At 40.1% G+C, this 18,184-nt stretch overlaps 1 protein-coding gene across 1 annotated transcript in view; it reads right to left on the minus strand.

Moving 5' to 3' along the window:
* Positions 1-14,082, minus strand: part of xkr6b (XK, Kell blood group complex subunit-related family, member 6b) — a 52,619-nt gene extending 38,537 nt beyond the window's left edge. The window contains exon 1 of the mRNA XM_004083688.4: positions 13,173-14,082. Coding sequence (XP_004083736.1) covers positions 13,173-13,735 — 563 coding nt within the window. The 5' untranslated portion in view covers positions 13,736-14,082. The remainder of the gene's footprint in view (positions 1-13,172) is intronic.
* Between the last annotated feature and the right edge of the window lie 4,102 nt (positions 14,083-18,184).

Raw genomic sequence — 18,184 nt, forward strand, 5'->3', positions numbered from 1 at the left:
CCCGGTGCATTTGGCGCTCGGTGTCCCCCTGCGCCTCAGTCACCACTCCACTTAAAAGGGATTCCCCAATTATTGCCGCCAGTCTCTCATCAGGAGGGGTCAGCTCCGGTGTCCCCCCCCCCCCCCCCCCACACACACCCGTGGCAGACACGGGTGTGTGTGTGGGGGGGGGGGGGGGGGGGGGGGTCAGCGCTAGACGTTTTTTTGCCTTGACTTTGATGTCCGATCTTTTCTTTTTTATTTCGGCCACGGTCCGAGGTTGTGAGGCTACAGCATTTACGGCGTCTGCCGCCGTCTGCCACGTGCCTTTTTGGCATTAGTAAGGCCACACTGTGCCCTCCAAACAACATTATTCTCCTCTTTTCCACCTCGCCAACAATAACTTCTACTTCACATTGAGTGAAGTTACGTTTTTTTGATTTTCTCTCCGTGTTTGGCATGGTTTCGCAATCAATGAATATTCATTTGTGGGCGTTTCACGGACTATTTATGGGCAACTATAGGCGTGTCATGAGGCCGCAAAAGCTGCGCAGCATTTAGAATTGGTTGTGATTTATTAAGAGAAAGATGCGTAGGATGTGCGTGCGCACGGTTTTATAACTCCGAATATTTCTGTGCGTACGCACATCCTATGTTTCATCCGTACGCCACTTCTGACGCAAATCCTACGCAAAGTTTTATAAATGAGGCCCCAGGAGTTTGGCCTGGAAAGAGCGATCAGCCCAAATATTAATCCAATCAGTGACCTCGCTTCCCTTCCACTGACTGATCTCAGCAGCATCGTCCACCATGGTTGATGTTTACGTTCTCGTTCCCGCCTACTTTAACGCAAAATGATGACGTTTGTTGCGTGTCGATGACGTACAGTTCGGAATCATGTCGCCTGGCCGGTCAGACGGCGGTCGCAATTGAAAAGAACGGCTACAATTCGGAATCAGGACGGCAAATCCACGGGGCCTGGGTCGCAATTGAAAAGATCGGATCTGTGTCATTCAGACTGTCATGAAAAGATCGGAATTGGGCCGCTTAGGGACAAAAAATTCGGAATTGGGTCGTTTCAGCCTGCAGTGTGAACGTAGCCTTTGTTAAAAGTCAGCCACAACAAAAGTCATAAATGTGTTAAAACCCTGAAAAACTCAAATGTCCATAAAAATAATGAAAAATAAGTACACAGAGCAATGCTATATTTTCCTTTACACATATTTACACATATACAGTCGTCTTCTGCTATTACATTTCACCTACCTTGGACTCAAATAAATGTTACGCTCATTTCAAAGACTTATAATTAAACGTTTTACAAATCTTCCCAGACTATGCATAACACTCCAAGCTACTGAGCATAAACCCATCCATCCATCCATCCATCCATCCATCTATCCATCCATCCATCCATCCATCCATCCATCCATCCATCCATCCATCCTGCCATCCATCCATCCATCCATCCATCCATCCATCCATCTATCCATCCATCCATCCATCTATCCTGCCATCCATCCATCCATCCATCCATCCATCCATCCATCCATCCATCCATCCATCCATCCATCCATCTATCCATCCATCCATCCATCCATCTATCCATCCATCCATCCATCCATCCATCCATCCATCCATCTATCCATCCATCCATCCATCCACCAACCCACCCATCCATCCAACCATCTATTTTCTTAACCTGCTATTTTCCTTCTGGGGTCACAGGGTTGCCGGAGCCTATCCTTGTTACTGTTGGGTGAAGGCCGGGTACTTCCTGGATAGTTGGCCAGTCTGTCGTAGGGCCAAATGAAATAAATCGATTAAATCTATTTTGGAGAACACCATGTGGATTGAGACATAGTAGGTGTATTTTACTAAAATGCAAAAACTACCAAGTGCTATCCAGCCATCATTAAAGTCTAATGTGTGGGAAAACTTTGAATTTTGCAAAGACATGTGATCATACGCTGTGGTATAATGTTCTATTAATGTTCTGTTTGTATTACTTTTGTGTAAAAAAAACCAACAACCACATATCAGCAACCACAAATGTTGATATGAATCAAATTGCTGTTAAAATGACTCGTCACACCCCTAGCAGCCATTAATGCACAAACATGTATTAACAAGAAGCTCACAGCATTTGCAGTACAATAACACTCAACTAAACACAGAGGTATTCACCTCACCACAGACTGAAACAAATTGTGTAACTCTGCTCCTGAGCCAGCAAATTACAAAGCAGATAAAATACCAATAAGATCAAATCTGAGCTAAATGCGATGGAATATTACTCGTAAAGACAATCAACGCTATAAATATAAACACAATGTCTAGAGTTACCGTATGTTGATCCATGGGTGTCAGCTACATTGATAATCAGTTTTGAGAATTTGCCTTAAACTTAACTTAAACTTAAAGTCAAATAAAATCCTGCCAGTTAGGGCAGTTGTGTTTCTGATGCTGCGTTCACACTAAACGCGATTTGCGTGGCAGAAGTATGCAGTTTCAATGTTAAGATGATTTCACTGTGTTCCATAATGAATACGAAAACATAGGCCCACATTTGAAAACTAAAAGAAAGTTTTTATGTGATTCTATTTGGTCGATCTATTTTTGATGTGCTTTTCTGAATAATGGCGTATCTTTAAAGTGACTCTATGAAGTCTGGGGAATTCGCATTTAGCACCTGCCATTTTTTAAGTGTTCTGTCCTTTTCAAGGAATTTTGGACTAATCCAATTAGACACAGTGGCTGAAAATATCTGTGTGGCTGCATTTCACCCATAAACCATTGCAGTGGAACTGGAACAATGTTTTGATTGTCAAGGCTGGTGTCTAATGTTGCTGCTGTTTCTGTTGATGAGTCCTCAAGTCTAAAGTTTTCTTTTAATTAGTGGCAGGTTCTCCTCTCTTCACCCATTTTTAAAACATTTTTTTCCATTTATTCCAATTTTTCTTCTTTGTTAATTAATTTAAACTAATTTATTACATTTAGTTTCTTTCCACAAGAAGTGTCTCTTTCCTGATTTTGTGTCATCATCAACAAGGTTGCATAGCAATAAACTCACACTATAAAAATATAAAATATTTATGTTTTAGATTTTATACATTTTGTGGTTTTTCACAATAAATATCAAATGTTTGGTCTAAAAAACTATAGGATTTCTGCCTTCATTATATATGTATATATTTTTGTTTTCTCTAAAGTCTTGAATTAATCTTTACATCAGTACTTATATACATTTAATAGACGTATATGTATATATATATATATATATATATATATATATATATATATATATATATATATATATATATATATATATATATATATATATATATATATATATATATACATACGTATACATATATACATATATAAAAACGTCTATTAAATGTTTAAATGTATATAAGTATAAACGTATGTATACGTATATATATAATATATGTATATATATATATATATATATATATATATATATATATATATATATATATATATATATATATATATATTATGCTGATGATCCATAGCTCTATCAGTTATCAGTGAATGAGTTTTAGGAAATAGTTAAGTATATTAGTGATCAAAACTACAAATATGTCAACATTTTCACATAGAGAAATAAAAAAAGTAGGCTAATATTTTTTTTTAATTATCTTATCTACATCTAAGTTTCAGTTTGGACTTGGTTTCTTCTCTCTGTTTTTTTAGTTTTTTCCACATCCAGCTCTGAATTGCAATCTTTTTAACTAAAGACAGTTTAAAGTAGTCTTGTGAATGACAACAGTAGCTTGGATAGGCTCCAGCAACCCCATGACCCTAAAAGAGATACAGCAGATTTAAAAAATGGATGAATGGGTGGATTTGAACTAGAAATGAGTTAAGGTTAAGGTTGATTAAATTTAACCTTTCAGAAAAGCAAAACTCTTCTGCCGTTCCTTACAGGATCAGATGTTTTGCAGCCCTCCATATGAGGTGAGTCAACTGCCTCTCCATATTCACTGTAGCATAAGGCAAAGGAACATTCACACCTCCTGTGCATGTTTTCACACTTTTTCAAGAGCACATTTACTCATGTTCAGTACGAGTCTTAGTCAAGTTGATTTAGTTTGAACTTACATGGCTTTTTTATGTGCGCACATCTTCGCAAAAGAGAATTACTGGTCTTTCTGTATCGGCATGATGGCTGCCGGACGAAAGCCTATAGTGAAACCTGTTGCTAATATTCTCTTTCACTCTAAGACAAACAATGTGAAAGAGAGAGCCTAAAAAGAAACTTTTAATTGAATTGTAACAAAATGCAGATCTGATCCTTGAAGGTCTATGACTGATATGACGCAAATTCAGAGAACAGAAGGAGTTTGGTTAGACAACTAACTAAATAAACCTATTAAACAGATAAAACTAAAAGATTCAGTAAGTAACCTTATGACCCACAAGCACAACAAAGCAAACTACCGATAATAAGAGTTTAAGAAATGTTTAAGAAAAATGAGTGTATTTGTTTGTGGGTGTGTCAGTGTGTTTTGTAGTGGTGGTGGTGGTGGTGGGGGGGGGTGTTACTACACCATTTTTCATCTCCACATGGAGCTAGAAATAGTTTCCAACTATTGAATTGCAAGAGAATAAAGGATGGATGTAATAACTTTTGAGAAAAAAAACTTGTGAGTTTATTACACTGATTGTTTAGATGTTAAGCATCTTGTTTTCTAATCAGCCAATCACTTGGCAGCAACTCAATGCTTTTAGGCATGTAGACATGGTCTAAAGATCTGCTGCAGTTCAAAGAAAGAGGAGAAAGGTGATTGAAGTGACTTTGAACGAGGCATGGTTGTTGGTGCCAGACGGGCTGGTCTGAGGATTTCAGAAACTGCTGGTCTAGTGGGATTTTCACCCACAACCATCTCTAGGGTTTACAGTGAAAAAGATAAAACATCCAGTGAGTGGCAGTTCTGTGGTCAGAAATGTCTTGTTGATGTAAGAGGAGAAAGACCAGACTGGTTCCAGCTGATGGAAAGGCAACAGTAACTTAATAACCAAGGTCTGCAGAATAGCATCTCAGAATGAACAACACGTCCAACCTGGAGGCAGATGGACTATAGCAGCAGAAGACCACACCGGGTGCAGCTCCTGTCAGCTAAGAACAGGAAACTAAGGCTCTAACTCACACAGACTCACCAAAATTAGACTAGAAGATTGTTAAAAGGTAGCCTTGTCTGATGAGTCTCCATTTCTGCTGCAACATTTGTATGGGAGGGTCAGGATTTGGCATCAGCAACATGAAAGCATGGATCCATCCTGCCTTGTTTCAACAGATCAGGCTGGTGGTGGTGGTGTCATGGTGTGGGGGATTTTTTTCTTGACACGCTTTGGGCCCCTTAGTACCAACAACACTACACCCCACCTGAGTATTGCTGCTGATCACGTCCATCCCTTTATGACCACAGTGTACCATTTTCTGATGGTACTTCCAGCAGGATAATGTTCCATGTCATAAAGCTGGAATCACCTCAGACTGGTTTCTTGAACATGACAATGAGTTCACTGGAATCAAATGTTCTCCATAGTTAGATCTCAGCCCAATAGATCACCGTTGGGATGTGAGGGAACAGGAGATTGGCATCACGCATGTGCAGACATACATACACTCATTGGCCACTTTATTACATTTCTAAATTGTTCATTTGTTTCTGCATCAGTGAAGAATTGATGAACACAATAAAACTAGGATTAACCAAAAATAAATGGGCTTGTTTCAAACCTCATATTTATAAATCATCAAATAACTTGAGACTGTATATGTTTAAAAAACATAGTTCAATCTTAAACATATTTTAGATAACCAGCTCTTGTGTAAGAAACCTTTTTCTTTTATGTTTTATTCTTCTATATCTATCTCTCTCATCCACTTCACAGTAAACCTGAAAGATTCCTAACCAGCTGTGATTTTAGATGAACAGCATGTACTGTAGAAGGGACTGGTAAAGCCACAGGTGGACTTGTGAAATAAAGTGTGACAGCTTCCTGTAGAAATGAGCCGTTTTGTCAGACCGAAATGACTGCGGGACATCTGAAGGAGGGCTCTTTGGGGAGTAAAAGATGGGTGGTATGACAGGAAAAGGGGGAGCCGGGAGAGGATGGGAGGAAGTGTTGAGCTGCAGTGGGGCAGCAGCCAGATGCTCCACTTTCTTTGACAGAAATGGAGGTCAAGTGCAGCTTTATATGAAGGCAACATGGGGAAAGAGTCATAGAAGGAGAAAGATGCAGAGGAGGAAGGCAGCATGATGACTTTAAGTAGCGGTAAGGGACACCGGGTTTGAGCACATGGCCCTTCTAACTATAGCAAATCGGAAAATGAGAAGATAGGACAGAGTGTTTTCTCTTTTTAAGATGAAGGGTGGGAAATAACAGGCTTTATGAGGAGCCACACAACTGTAATAGGTATAAGCGATATGGGGGGACAAAAATATAAATGTATGCTAACTTTGCAGGGGGAAGACAGATGGTAATGCTCTGGCTTGGGCTCACCATCAGCACTAATGGAGGGAGAGAGCAAACAAAAAAAAGCACATGATGATCTTAAATTGTACATCTGGGAACATGAGCCTTACCTATTTCAGGAGAAAAGGAAGCATGAATTTATGTTACAAATGCAAGCATGGGCTTTGAGGGACTTCAGATAAAATGCACTTTCAGTAAGTCCCATTAGATACCCCCCAGGTCCAGGTAATGATGATACCCGATGCACAAGTGTGGTCTATTACTCATCACAATAGATTTTTTCTGGTTTTGTTTAGAAGGGAAACAGCAGAGACTTGAGCCTATGAGGCCACAGTGACTGCCAAGCGGAGTCAGGCACGCACGACAAACAACAGACTTGAGTGTCGATAAATTTTGCATCGGCGAGAGCCAAGTTCCAACAGCATGCAGGCTAAACCGCACTAAAGCCGAAAGAAATGAGTGCAAACACATGAACATATGCCAAAGCAAACTGGGACTAACTCAGAATGAGGATGGAACATGTGTTGTCAAATAACATAAATAAGGCTACAGTTAAACACAAAATTAATATTTTAGGTAAATGTTTGCAACTTTTTACCCTTTTGTAGTCCATTGGATATTAGAACTGTGTTATGGTAGTTTTTTCCCACATAAAGGATTCAAATAAAACGGGTCTAACTGGGACCTCATTAAGCAGCTTATAGATCCTTCTTTCTAAAAATACATTTTAAATAAAACAAATCTTCAGGTTAACTCAGCAAAATTTCAAGGAAATTCTAGGAGGATGTAAGTCAGCAAGGAAGGGAGACAACATCATTATTCCATAATATAGGATTAAAATCCACTAAAGTTGAATTATTAATAATTTATTGAAAAATATAACAGAAAGTGTTATTTCTTCAGACTGGGGAAATGTCATTTTTCAAAATAAGAGTGCCATAGGAGCGCTCTACGCATTATGTGTCTTCATTCTTTGATAAAGGGACTCGAAGAGACAGAATAAATGAATGAATAAATAAATGCAAGCACGGATAAGGACTCCACATTAAATTACAATTGCTTAAGTTCTCTGTCCTCATGCTTGTTGTGACTGGCCTTTAGTCAGTGTGAGGCTTGATTTGAAGGTTTTTTATTGGTTAATAAAGCTCTAAACAAACTAGTACTTATTTGAATACAATTATTTGTTTATTTTTTTCTAAGGATCTCATCTTAAGATTTTCTCATCACTCAGTAATTTTGTATTTATTCTATCTAATTATTTTTTTTGTATTTAATAACATACTTTAAACACTTTCTTTCATTGCTTGTGATATCAGAGTAATCAACTAACACAAATCTGTAAAATACTTGTATTTTCCAACCCTTTTTTTTATTCCTATTTTAATAAATTTAAGTATATCTCCATTAAGGATGCAGTTTGCCCAGAATCCTTTCAAACCTTGATTTTTGAGTCACAGTTTTGTTTTTGTTCAGTATATGATTTGTTTATTACAAAACAACAAATATTTCAGAAGTAATATTTTTATTTTTTTAAGTGAGTAACATTGAAGAAAACCCTTAAAGTTGGATTATTCTAAGCCTGGTGTAATGTAGTCAAACAATAAATAATAAATCCTTTTGAAACACGTGTTTGACACTTTCAGCAAAAACATATGCAAAATTAGAGATGCAATAATTAACTTTGCATGTATGAGTTTTGTTTTTTGTTTTTTTGTATAATATGAAGCTCGTGGAAAACACTTCATGTTAAGTAAGTCTGAAAGCTGCTGCAGAAATAAGAAATAAAGCATCTGACTGCATGTCGAAACCATTGAGAAGCTGAGATGATTAATATCTTTAGGGTTTCCACTCAAAAATTTAGTTTTGCTTTAAAACAAGCCTTTGGCAGCTAAATCACAGGCTTTTCATTCCTACTGAGTCTAACTAAAGAGCTCTCCTCATTAACAGATGGCAATATTCCTACAGAAATGAGCCTCAAAGCCTCAATCAGCTGAGCACCTTGGTTACTCGTTCATTCTGAGGTTTTACCCCCTTTAACCAAAACACAAGCCTCTTGATTTTAATGATACACATTATTTAAAAAAGAAACGTTTAAATTCAGAGAGCACCTAAGCTTAAGCTGAATCCTCATTCCAAATACTTTTCATCGCTTTTGAAATAACTAAAGTATATGGTTCTCAACCACTTGATGTTTTTCTGTGGATTTACTCCCCGCTGCCACATTTTCCCAGAAAGCCACTTCCTTGAATTTTGATGCGCTCCTCTGTCATATAATTGGGGGTTTTCACAGAAAGAACGTTTTGTCCCCTGTTATCATCACTAATTGGAAAACGAGGAGTATTAGACTGTCTCTCCCAGAGGAGAAAAAAGTCTGTAAATAAGATATATATCTGAATACAATTAAGAGTTTGTTTTTAGATTTGTGCACAGCCATTCAATACCTAGATAATGGGGGTCGTATTATAGTTTATCCACTTTATTGCATCCTTTGGAGTTATTTTTCTCTTTGCAAAATCTCAAAATAATTGAGTAGATTTAAGGGTTTTTATGGATTGTGTTGGGTGTCATAATGCAGCAAAAATATCCCTCTCCCCTTTTTTTCAAAAAATACTTTCAGTGGCTCCACTCCAACTACAATGAGATGTCCTCATGTTTCCCTATCTGAACATTAAACTAATGTTCATGGATCGTCATTGATTTATCCAAGCCTTGTCATTTCACACTTTTGCACCCACGGCTGCTTTTTCGGCACCATGGCGCCTGGTTGCCATGTATCGCCTTGGCCCCATGCTTCACTGTGTCCGCACACCTATGAACAGTCCAACCAGCCAAAAAAGCCTTTTGTTAGCTCCTTTTGCTGCCTCTATTACTATTAACATACCAGAGAACAGTCAATCAGAGATGTCTTTGTTTGGCACTGAGACCACTCTTGTTTTGGATTAAAGTATAATCCAAGCAACCAGATTATCAGCATTAAAAATATTTTTGGCACTGCAACATCTTCTCAAGCTGCTATTAACTTCCTTAGTAGCTCTTAATGAGACATGTTCATGCATTTTAGACAGTGTGACACAGTTAAAAGGAAAGGAGCTCACAACTTCCTCAATGACACAACACAAAAATCCATCCACCAACCCAATTAACTGTGATCATTGAAGAAAATCAAATTGTTCACACTTAATTCAGAAACTGTGTCCTGACACACTGGCACATACTCTCAAAAATTAACTATTTATAGTGTTTTGGGCTTTTATTGTTTAACAAGAGTAGAAATAGATAGCCAAAATACGTGTTTCTCTTGAAACATGTATTGCAAAACTTGTCGAATCACACATTATGAGCAAAGACAGAACTGTTCTTCCTGCTGACCTACAATGAATGACTACAAAAATTAATTTTTGAAACAAATACATTTCAAAATACCCTATGTATTAAAAAAATAAACAGGGAATAATCAGCATCTGTATACCAGAGATGGGTTTTCAGCACCGGACAGCTCCCACAAAAAAGTTGTTATTTCTGGGGAAAAAAACACTTCTGGAGTGTTATTTCATAGCTGCACAGATATCCATCTATATGCATTCAAACATCTATGATTTTGAAAACTCAGGGTGCTTTCACATTACGATAGTTTGGCTGATTTGGGTTTAGCTGAAAATGTCTCACTTTCCTCACACCTTTATTCACAGGTGGTATTGCTCAAGTGATGAGTGATGGCCAAAAAATAAGCAAATCAAAAAGAAAGACTTTTTAGTCTTCTGATTCTTGCATGTTGATCATGACATTCACATTTTATAACTTCAACTTTATAAACTTTTCTTAATTTCTGCTTTTTTGGACGAGCTGCATGTTGTGTGAATCATTTCTTTATGCTTGTGTTTTTGAATTTGCTGAAAAATGTGCATATTCACATTGTATTGACACACATCAGGATTCACTTGCACGTGAATTAAGACTTTCGTTTCCAGGATTTTCTTCAGTGGGCACAAATGTTCTGATGAGCAAACAGCAAGTGTAAACAGAGCCTGGTTACAGAGTGAAACAAACCTCCACATAAACATCTTTTCACTTTACTTATCTTTTTCAAATCACTGCTTTGACCAATTTTATGGTTGCAGACCTACAAAACTATTAACCACACTCTTAAATTTATAAAAAAAAATAACTTCTCAAACTGGTACATCTGACAACATTGAGCTTACAAATCTTTTCCTATAGAACTTTGTTGCACAGTAGGGGGGAGGAGATGGCCGCTGATAAAGCTGTCCATCACCATGCTAGGGACCTTTGTGTACGTAAGATCCACCGAGCTGCTGAGCGTACGCCAGCAGAATCTTTAACACCATCAGCAGAGCTGGGGATTCACAGCAAGGGAGGACATTACAGAGCTGTGGTTACTGGTGACATGGTGGGGTTACAGATGGGAATCTGTCAACAGTTAACACAGAGATAACCGCGAGGCAGATCTGCCATCCGCTTGGCCCTCTGGCGCTCAGAGGAGGAAAGGTGGAGCTAATTGCAATGCAAAGGGAAAGACAGAATGTAGTAAGGAGACATGATGATAAAGCATTTCTGACTCTTGTCAGCAGTTCGTCTTGTTTTTACCATATTAATAACGCTTTCACAAACGACTGCTCTAGCAGCTGACTTATCGAATATTCTTATTGCAATTTGAAAAATTGTTTTAATTTTTCCAAAACATAATCAAACAAACAAATTTGAAGTCATGTGGTTGAAAATCCTATGGAACAGTTTGCTGCCTGGTGGCATGTTGACCTCTTGGTGTCTGATCATCGTCAAGTGTTTGCCCTGTGGGTTTCGCAGGTTATGAGCTCCAGCTTGACCCTCACTTTCCAACCAGGAGTGGATTGTGTCCAACTGAAACATCCTTAAGGTCAAAACATATATTTTAGTAAATCATTTTTCATGTTTGATGATCACTTACTTCCCTTCTGGTCTACATAATTTATGAAAGCTAACGTTCTTAAACCTTTCGATTTTTATACATCATATCAACCCAGTGAGAGGGGCGGTAGTGGTAGCTAGGCAACCGATGGAGACTACACAAGAAATTGATTAGCCAATTTTATAAGAGCTTGGTTTTTCATCCAACTTCAGTCAGCTTCTCTAGACAGCTGTGGATGGATGGTTTATTTTTTCCTCTTGTGCCTCCAATTTAATTGTGTTCTATTATATTAATAACCCTTAAGAAAGAGGAAGTGCAAACACATTAGATTAAAATGAAATGGTATTTTTCGTGAAATTAAAATGTGTTTTTGTCAGATAAGATGCTTCAATCTGTCATGCAGAAGCTAACATTGTAAATGTGCCTTGTTGTCCTCATATATTAGCAGAACCTCTACTTAACAATTGCAGATGCAGCCTAAAAATGATGCAGAGGATTCTCCTATTCTGATGTTTTTTGGGATATGCCAATACGCAGCAATTTTGACCCTAATGCAAAATTACAATACATATTTACTTTAAACTGTAAAAGGGGAAATGTCCTGCATGAGAGGGCTTCTCATTTCAGGCCTTTGATCATTTTTATCAAAAGGTCAGTGAGTTGGAGTAATACCGCTCCTGCATGGTATAGTAATTCAGCCTGTGAGAAGAAAAATAACCTTTTCATGCATCAAAATAGTTCATTGCACGTGTGTTAGTGCAGTCCATTGCTGAGGAGAGGCACAGGGTGCTGCCAAATACTGCACCATCACCAGGGATCAATTGTAAGACAGAAAAACCCCTACATACAGGAGGAAATCATCTGACCCTTTCAGCGGGCTCTCAGCGTGATGCTGCTTTACATTTTATTCCCAGCCCCTCTCAGAGCAGCCGTCATGCGTTACTACCCCCCCCCCCCCCCACACCCCCCATTAAATGCCAGCCACTGCGTCTGTCTGCACCAAAACGAAAAAAAAAATGCAGCCCACGCGCGCCGGCTGATCAGCCCAAACAGAGTAAAATGAGCTGCGCGCTCCTGCGTCTCCGTTTACTATGACGCGCGCAGCCGTCTACCTTTTAAAACCACTAATTTGCTTTTGTTTTTATTGGGGGGGCAAGTCGCTCGTCGCAGAGGGATCGATGACATCATGTCTGTTGGGGGACGGTGGAGTTTTGTGAGCCGTGGAGGCAGATGCTCGTCTGGCCTCTGGATGGAGTGTCTGCTGCGGTGAGGGAGAGCAGGTGAATCCAGGCTACTGTGCGCTATGATGATGCTACCGGCGCTCATGGCACGCGCTCACTTACTCCTTCACTCAATCACACGTAGTCTCCCTGCTGTACAGCCCCTCTTTTGGACAAACAGTTCCCTCCCCACACAAGCGCAATGGCGCAACTGCGCTGAAAGTCGGTGCCATTTTTTATTTATTTTTTGTTTGTTTGTTTTTATTTGTGCAGATGTGGCACTTTGATTTGGGGTAAAATCTGTCACCGAAAGTGCAAAAAAAAATACGACTTGGTTAGTGGATGTGGCTGCAAATTTGTGTGCTAAAATAGAGAGGGCATGCGAGGAGAGCGCAATGGCTTCTGGTTATCACTCAAGTCATGTCCACCAGATCGGGTTATACCAGGTGACGGCCAAGGAGACGTTCGATTGCTGGCCGGGGTGGGTGTAAGCGTGAGGAGGCGGAAATCCTTTGAATGAGTTTGGCACAATTCTGGGAACTCGAAGTTCATCTTACCTCCACACCTGTCCCATCTGAAAGATGTGCACGATGGTCTGCCAGACCCAGACAGAGAGGCGACAGCATCTGTCCCTTTGAAAAGTGGCTACTGCTCTGCTACTGCTCAGCCCCTCTACGGAGCCCAGTCCTCCCCCAGTGTAATCCTGCACGAACCACCTGAAGCTCAAGATCTGGACCAAAACCGATGGAACCAGCACAAAGAATAAGGTCAGGCTTGACCACAAGAAGTTCTGGTTGTGGTAGTAGTCGACAGCCAGCCACAAATCTGTCCCCACGTCCCAGAAGAAGACCAGAAGCGCCAGGACGATCCACAGGCAGTCCAGCCAGAGGCGCTCCTCCTGCGGTGGTCGCGCTGCATCCCTCTCCTTCCCTTTCCTCCGGAGGTAATGCAGGCATGCGCTCCGGCAGCCCCAGTAGCACGACGAGGTGTTGCAGCAGTGGCAGATATGGAATGAGCTGCCGTTCCGCGCGTCGTCCTCCCCCGTCCCCACCACCTCGTCCAGGTTGTGCAGCTGGGCGAAACCCGTGACGACCCCGCGACCATCGGATTTCGCTGCCATCTTTCCCTCTGATGTTTCCACCTCCTCCGGCTTCCGGGGTTCGTGACGACACTTCCCTGACACCTGTTTTGCACCCCAAATGTTGGAGCCATCTAAAAGCGGGGCGACGGCGCGTCTCCGCGGCTCACTCCGTCCCCGAGCCGTGCGTCAGCGTCTCCAAAAACGCAGCGCATCTTTCCTTCTTCTCCCGCCGCTGAGCTCCGATTAAAGGGATTCCAAGTTCAAACTGTTAAATTTAAAGCTCTGACAGTGTGACCAAAACCCCGTTAAACAGCATCCATCCGTTTTCCTCTGTCTGAATGTCCGCCCTCCCTGCAGCTCGCCTCCAGCTGCAGGCTGAGTCCCATCGGACCGTCCGCCCCTCCGCTGTCCCACGTCGACGTAATTCATCCCCCCACCTCCATCCTCTTACATACAGACGCTGTCTTTCACTCCCAGCTTGGTTGCCATCTAGTGTCTCGTTTCAAGCTGTCAAAAAAGCGCGCCGGAGGGGGGTGGGGGGTGGGGGTGACCACATGTATCCATGACTCCGTGGAACACGTTGGCAGGGATGTTTGGATCAGTCACAGTGACACCATTTGGGATGAGTGTGTGCAGAAAGGGGGTCATGGAGTGCGTGTCAGAGTTTCAAATGCGCAGTCCAAGTGTCCTTGTGTTATTAGGGCACACGTCCTTTGAAATGAGTGCGTCATTAGGGAAAAACGAGGTAGACACATTTTGGAAAACTAAAATAAATGTTCTTATTTCAAACCAGAAATCTTATGTTGCCATTATGATTGAGCTAAGAGAATCTGTGTTTTTGCTGGCTGAACAGCTGTGAGAATGTGGACAAAACTGTAATGAAAATGTCTCTTGAGTTTGATTGGATCAGGCCCTCTTCCTGGAACTGTCCAGTGTCCGACCTCCATAACTTCCTCTGTCTCACTCCGCACATTTATCAAACATGTTTCCCCACAAACCCAGCTCTGTTCTTAACAAGCAGACTCTACATCATCCTGTCAGCCAGCCCTTGATGTTGTTGCAACACTGAAGTGTTTTCCAACTTAAAATAGAAAATCCCTGCACTGGACAGGAGGGTGGTGTTAAAAATGTTCAAATCAGGTTTCCTTGCAGATGAACGACTTTTCTCCAGCCTCGACCTGCAGTCTAAACATGTTTTAAGTTAATAGGAGTTTCAAAATTGCTTTTTTTTTGTGCTCTGTGATGGCAAGATGTCCTGTCCAGGGGACCCTGCCTTCTCCTAAAGACAAACAGAAAAAGGTCAAGCAGCCCTTATGATCGTAGTCAGGACAAAAAGGTTTACTTGAGCATCAGAAATGGAGACTTGGACTTAAGTCCGTCTTAATTCTTGCAGATTCACTATAAAAACTGAATCTTTAGAAAATAAAAAGACCCTTATTTCAAGAAAAATCTTGCAAGAAAAATAATCTGATCAGGAAAGGTTTTCAATAGCAAAATGTGTTAGTGACTAGAATTTTTTCTTAAAAAAACATTTACCTTACCCCATTGGCAGATCTTTTTTGGTTATTTAAAGAACATTTTTAAAATTTAATTTACAAAGTTGCTCTCATCACAAGAAGGTCCTGGTTTGAAACCTCCCTGTGTCCCATGGGGAGTTAACATCTTCTCCACATGCATGTGTAGGTTTTCTGCTGGAACTTCGGCTTCCTCTCATCGTCCAAAAAGTCGCTTCATAGGTTCATTGGTCTCTTTTTGTTTGCCCAACAGTAGCTGGGATGGCTCCAGCAACTGTGACCCCAAAAGGGATTCAGCAGGTTCATTGGATGGATGGATGGATGGATGGATGGATGGATGGATGGATGGATGGATGGATGGATGGATGGATGGATGGATGGATGGATGGATGGATGGATGGATGGATGGATGGAGTTGGGTCATGGCATCTGGACTAAGTCTTTTTTTCTTAAAGTGTTTCACCACTCATCCAAGTAGCTTCATTAGTTTGAGTACTTGTCTTTAGGTCCTTTAAGTCCAGATGAAGTGACAAAACAAATACAATACCAAATATAAGGGGGGAGGAGATATCCTCTGGTTAAAGCTTGCTTCATTTGAATATTACTTTTTTTTACCAGGGAGCAATGAGCTTCATCCAGTGTGAGTCTGGGCCCCCCTATGCCAGTTCCCAGTCTAGATAAAATACGAGGTATTGTCAGGAAGAGCATCCGGCATAAAAATCTGCCAAATCGTGCAAATCAGTGAAAGCTGATTTGTCGAGGCGACCCCTGAAGGGATAGGGCAAAAGATGAATAAGAACTTTTTTCTTAACCAGCTTCGAATAAAATCTAAATCTAAACCTTTTGATATTTCAAATCATCTTTTGATGTATTATAAATGGCCCGCTCAGTGTATTTTGAAAGTGTATTACGGCAATTTTCATCTGTTCCTGATTCACAATCATTTAAGTAAGGAAATACTCAGAAATGCAATTTTATAGTTTAATTTCTTTACATATGTCCCCACGTCATCGTCAGAAAAAATGTCCTCAGAGTGGGACCTTGAAAACTTGGATCACTTCTGTCCACTTTTGGACAGAATTGTTTTTTAAAAACAAATTTTAATTGAGAAATTCTGATCAAATGAAACACTTAAACCAATCCAAAAAGCCCAAAGGTCAATTTATCAAACCCCCTTATTTGTGTACTATTTTGGATCAAAAATGTTACTGCTTTTTAAGCCTTGTGAAAATGTAAAGGGAATTTTTTTTTTATTTGTATTAGCCCAAAGCCTATTATTCTCAGATGAAAGACATTTATTTGGTTTGTGGTGAGAAGATGGATTTTTACATCCATCTGAGCTCTGACGTGCATCCAGAGCTGCCTCTGATGTGAGCTGCAGAAGCTGAGAACAAACCCTCTGCTGTGAAGCTCCGACAGACAAACAACAAACGATCACCGCTCTGACAAAGATCTCAAGCAAACTGGCAAACCAAAGCCTCTGCCAACATCTCTGCCTTTCTTCTGCAGCTCTGTTTGGAAGTGTTTACCTCATGGGGAGTCATTCAAGGTCGACGTGTGTCCCTTCATGTTCTTTGAGATCCCAGCGAGCGGGAACTCCCCACTATACTGAGGAATTAAGACAAATATCTGGAGGCTGCAGCTTTTTCCTCCCAGCTATGTTTCTGCCAGATTTATGGCCTTTGAAGTCAGCTTCATGTTGTTTCCCACAATTAATCAGCATCTATAAAAGTTCCACATCCCCTCCTCTTCCATCAGGAAATGAAAGTGTGGTTTGCTGCTGACTGCCAACTAGCACCTTTACTTCAGACATCTTGTGACTTCTCTAATGGAGCTTCCCTGTTGAACCATGCAGCCCACACTTCTCCAGGGAATCTCCTTCTCAACCTTTACTACATAAGCTAACCATCCCTTTGGATTGATACCAAAACATAACAGACTTGCCTCTTCTTCTTCTTCCTCTTTTCTTTTTCTCATACAACAACAGTCACAGCTTCTTTCCCTGGTTTTGTGTGACACAATAATGGATATCACACAGAATGAGCTCCAGGTTCCTTCATTAGCAACAAACTTGAATATGCGAATTGAAATTGCAAAAAAAAACTTGTCTTTTCTCACTTAATTTGTTAATTATCCAATCAAAACTCCTCGCTCTAGCAGTTTGGCTCACAGCCTGTTTGTGTACTTCGTTTTATGCTGTCACCTGATGCCATTCCTAATGAATTTGGACCAAACTTTTCAACTCCAGAGATTCTGGTAAAATATGAGGCCATCTGTCTGACGAGCACAGTTTGGCAGAACGGGGCAAATCTGCCAAATATGCAGTTATTCAAACACAAAAGGCTGCAAATATGCAAAGAAAAGTGCAAATATGTGATGCTGTTAGAATGTGGTTCACTCAGATTATAGCTTCATATAATATAAACTTCAAATAAAACACTTAAAATTAAGTTTAAGCAACAAACACAGACAAGAAAAACGTTTCATTTGTGTGTTTTTAACACAAATTGTAATACATTTGACTTCTGGGGTAAGTACCGGTAAAAGGGATTTTGTTTTTGCAGAAGGACCAAACATCACCTTAGCTTCAGAGGGGTTCTTAAACAGAAACATATTTCAATCTCACATTTCAATGTATTTCTGGCATAAGGTTAAAACATTCTAGAACAGCCTTTTTGTAATAAAAATGCTGGAAAAACAATATGCAAATGATATAATGAACAAACCATCATTGTAAAGAATAAAAGTCATTATGTCTTCCATAAAAAGGAAAATTCAAAACAACATCTTGTTTGTCATGCAGGAAACGATTGTTTAAGTTTTTTTTTTTTTTTTAAATGTTACTGATCAGCAGATTTTCCACTTGGGCATTTGATTGACATGCATCAAAGCATTTTGTAGTGTTGTTTGTCATTTCTCTTTTTAATGTACTGAATTTCTGCAGCATGAAGGGACCAGAACGATCTTCATAGTC

Source organism: Oryzias latipes, chromosome 24 (assembly GCF_053564925.1).
Source record: "Oryzias latipes strain Hd-rR chromosome 24, Olatipes_Hd-rR_3.1".
In the NCBI taxonomy this organism is placed as follows: domain Eukaryota; kingdom Metazoa; phylum Chordata; class Actinopteri; order Beloniformes; family Adrianichthyidae; genus Oryzias; species Oryzias latipes.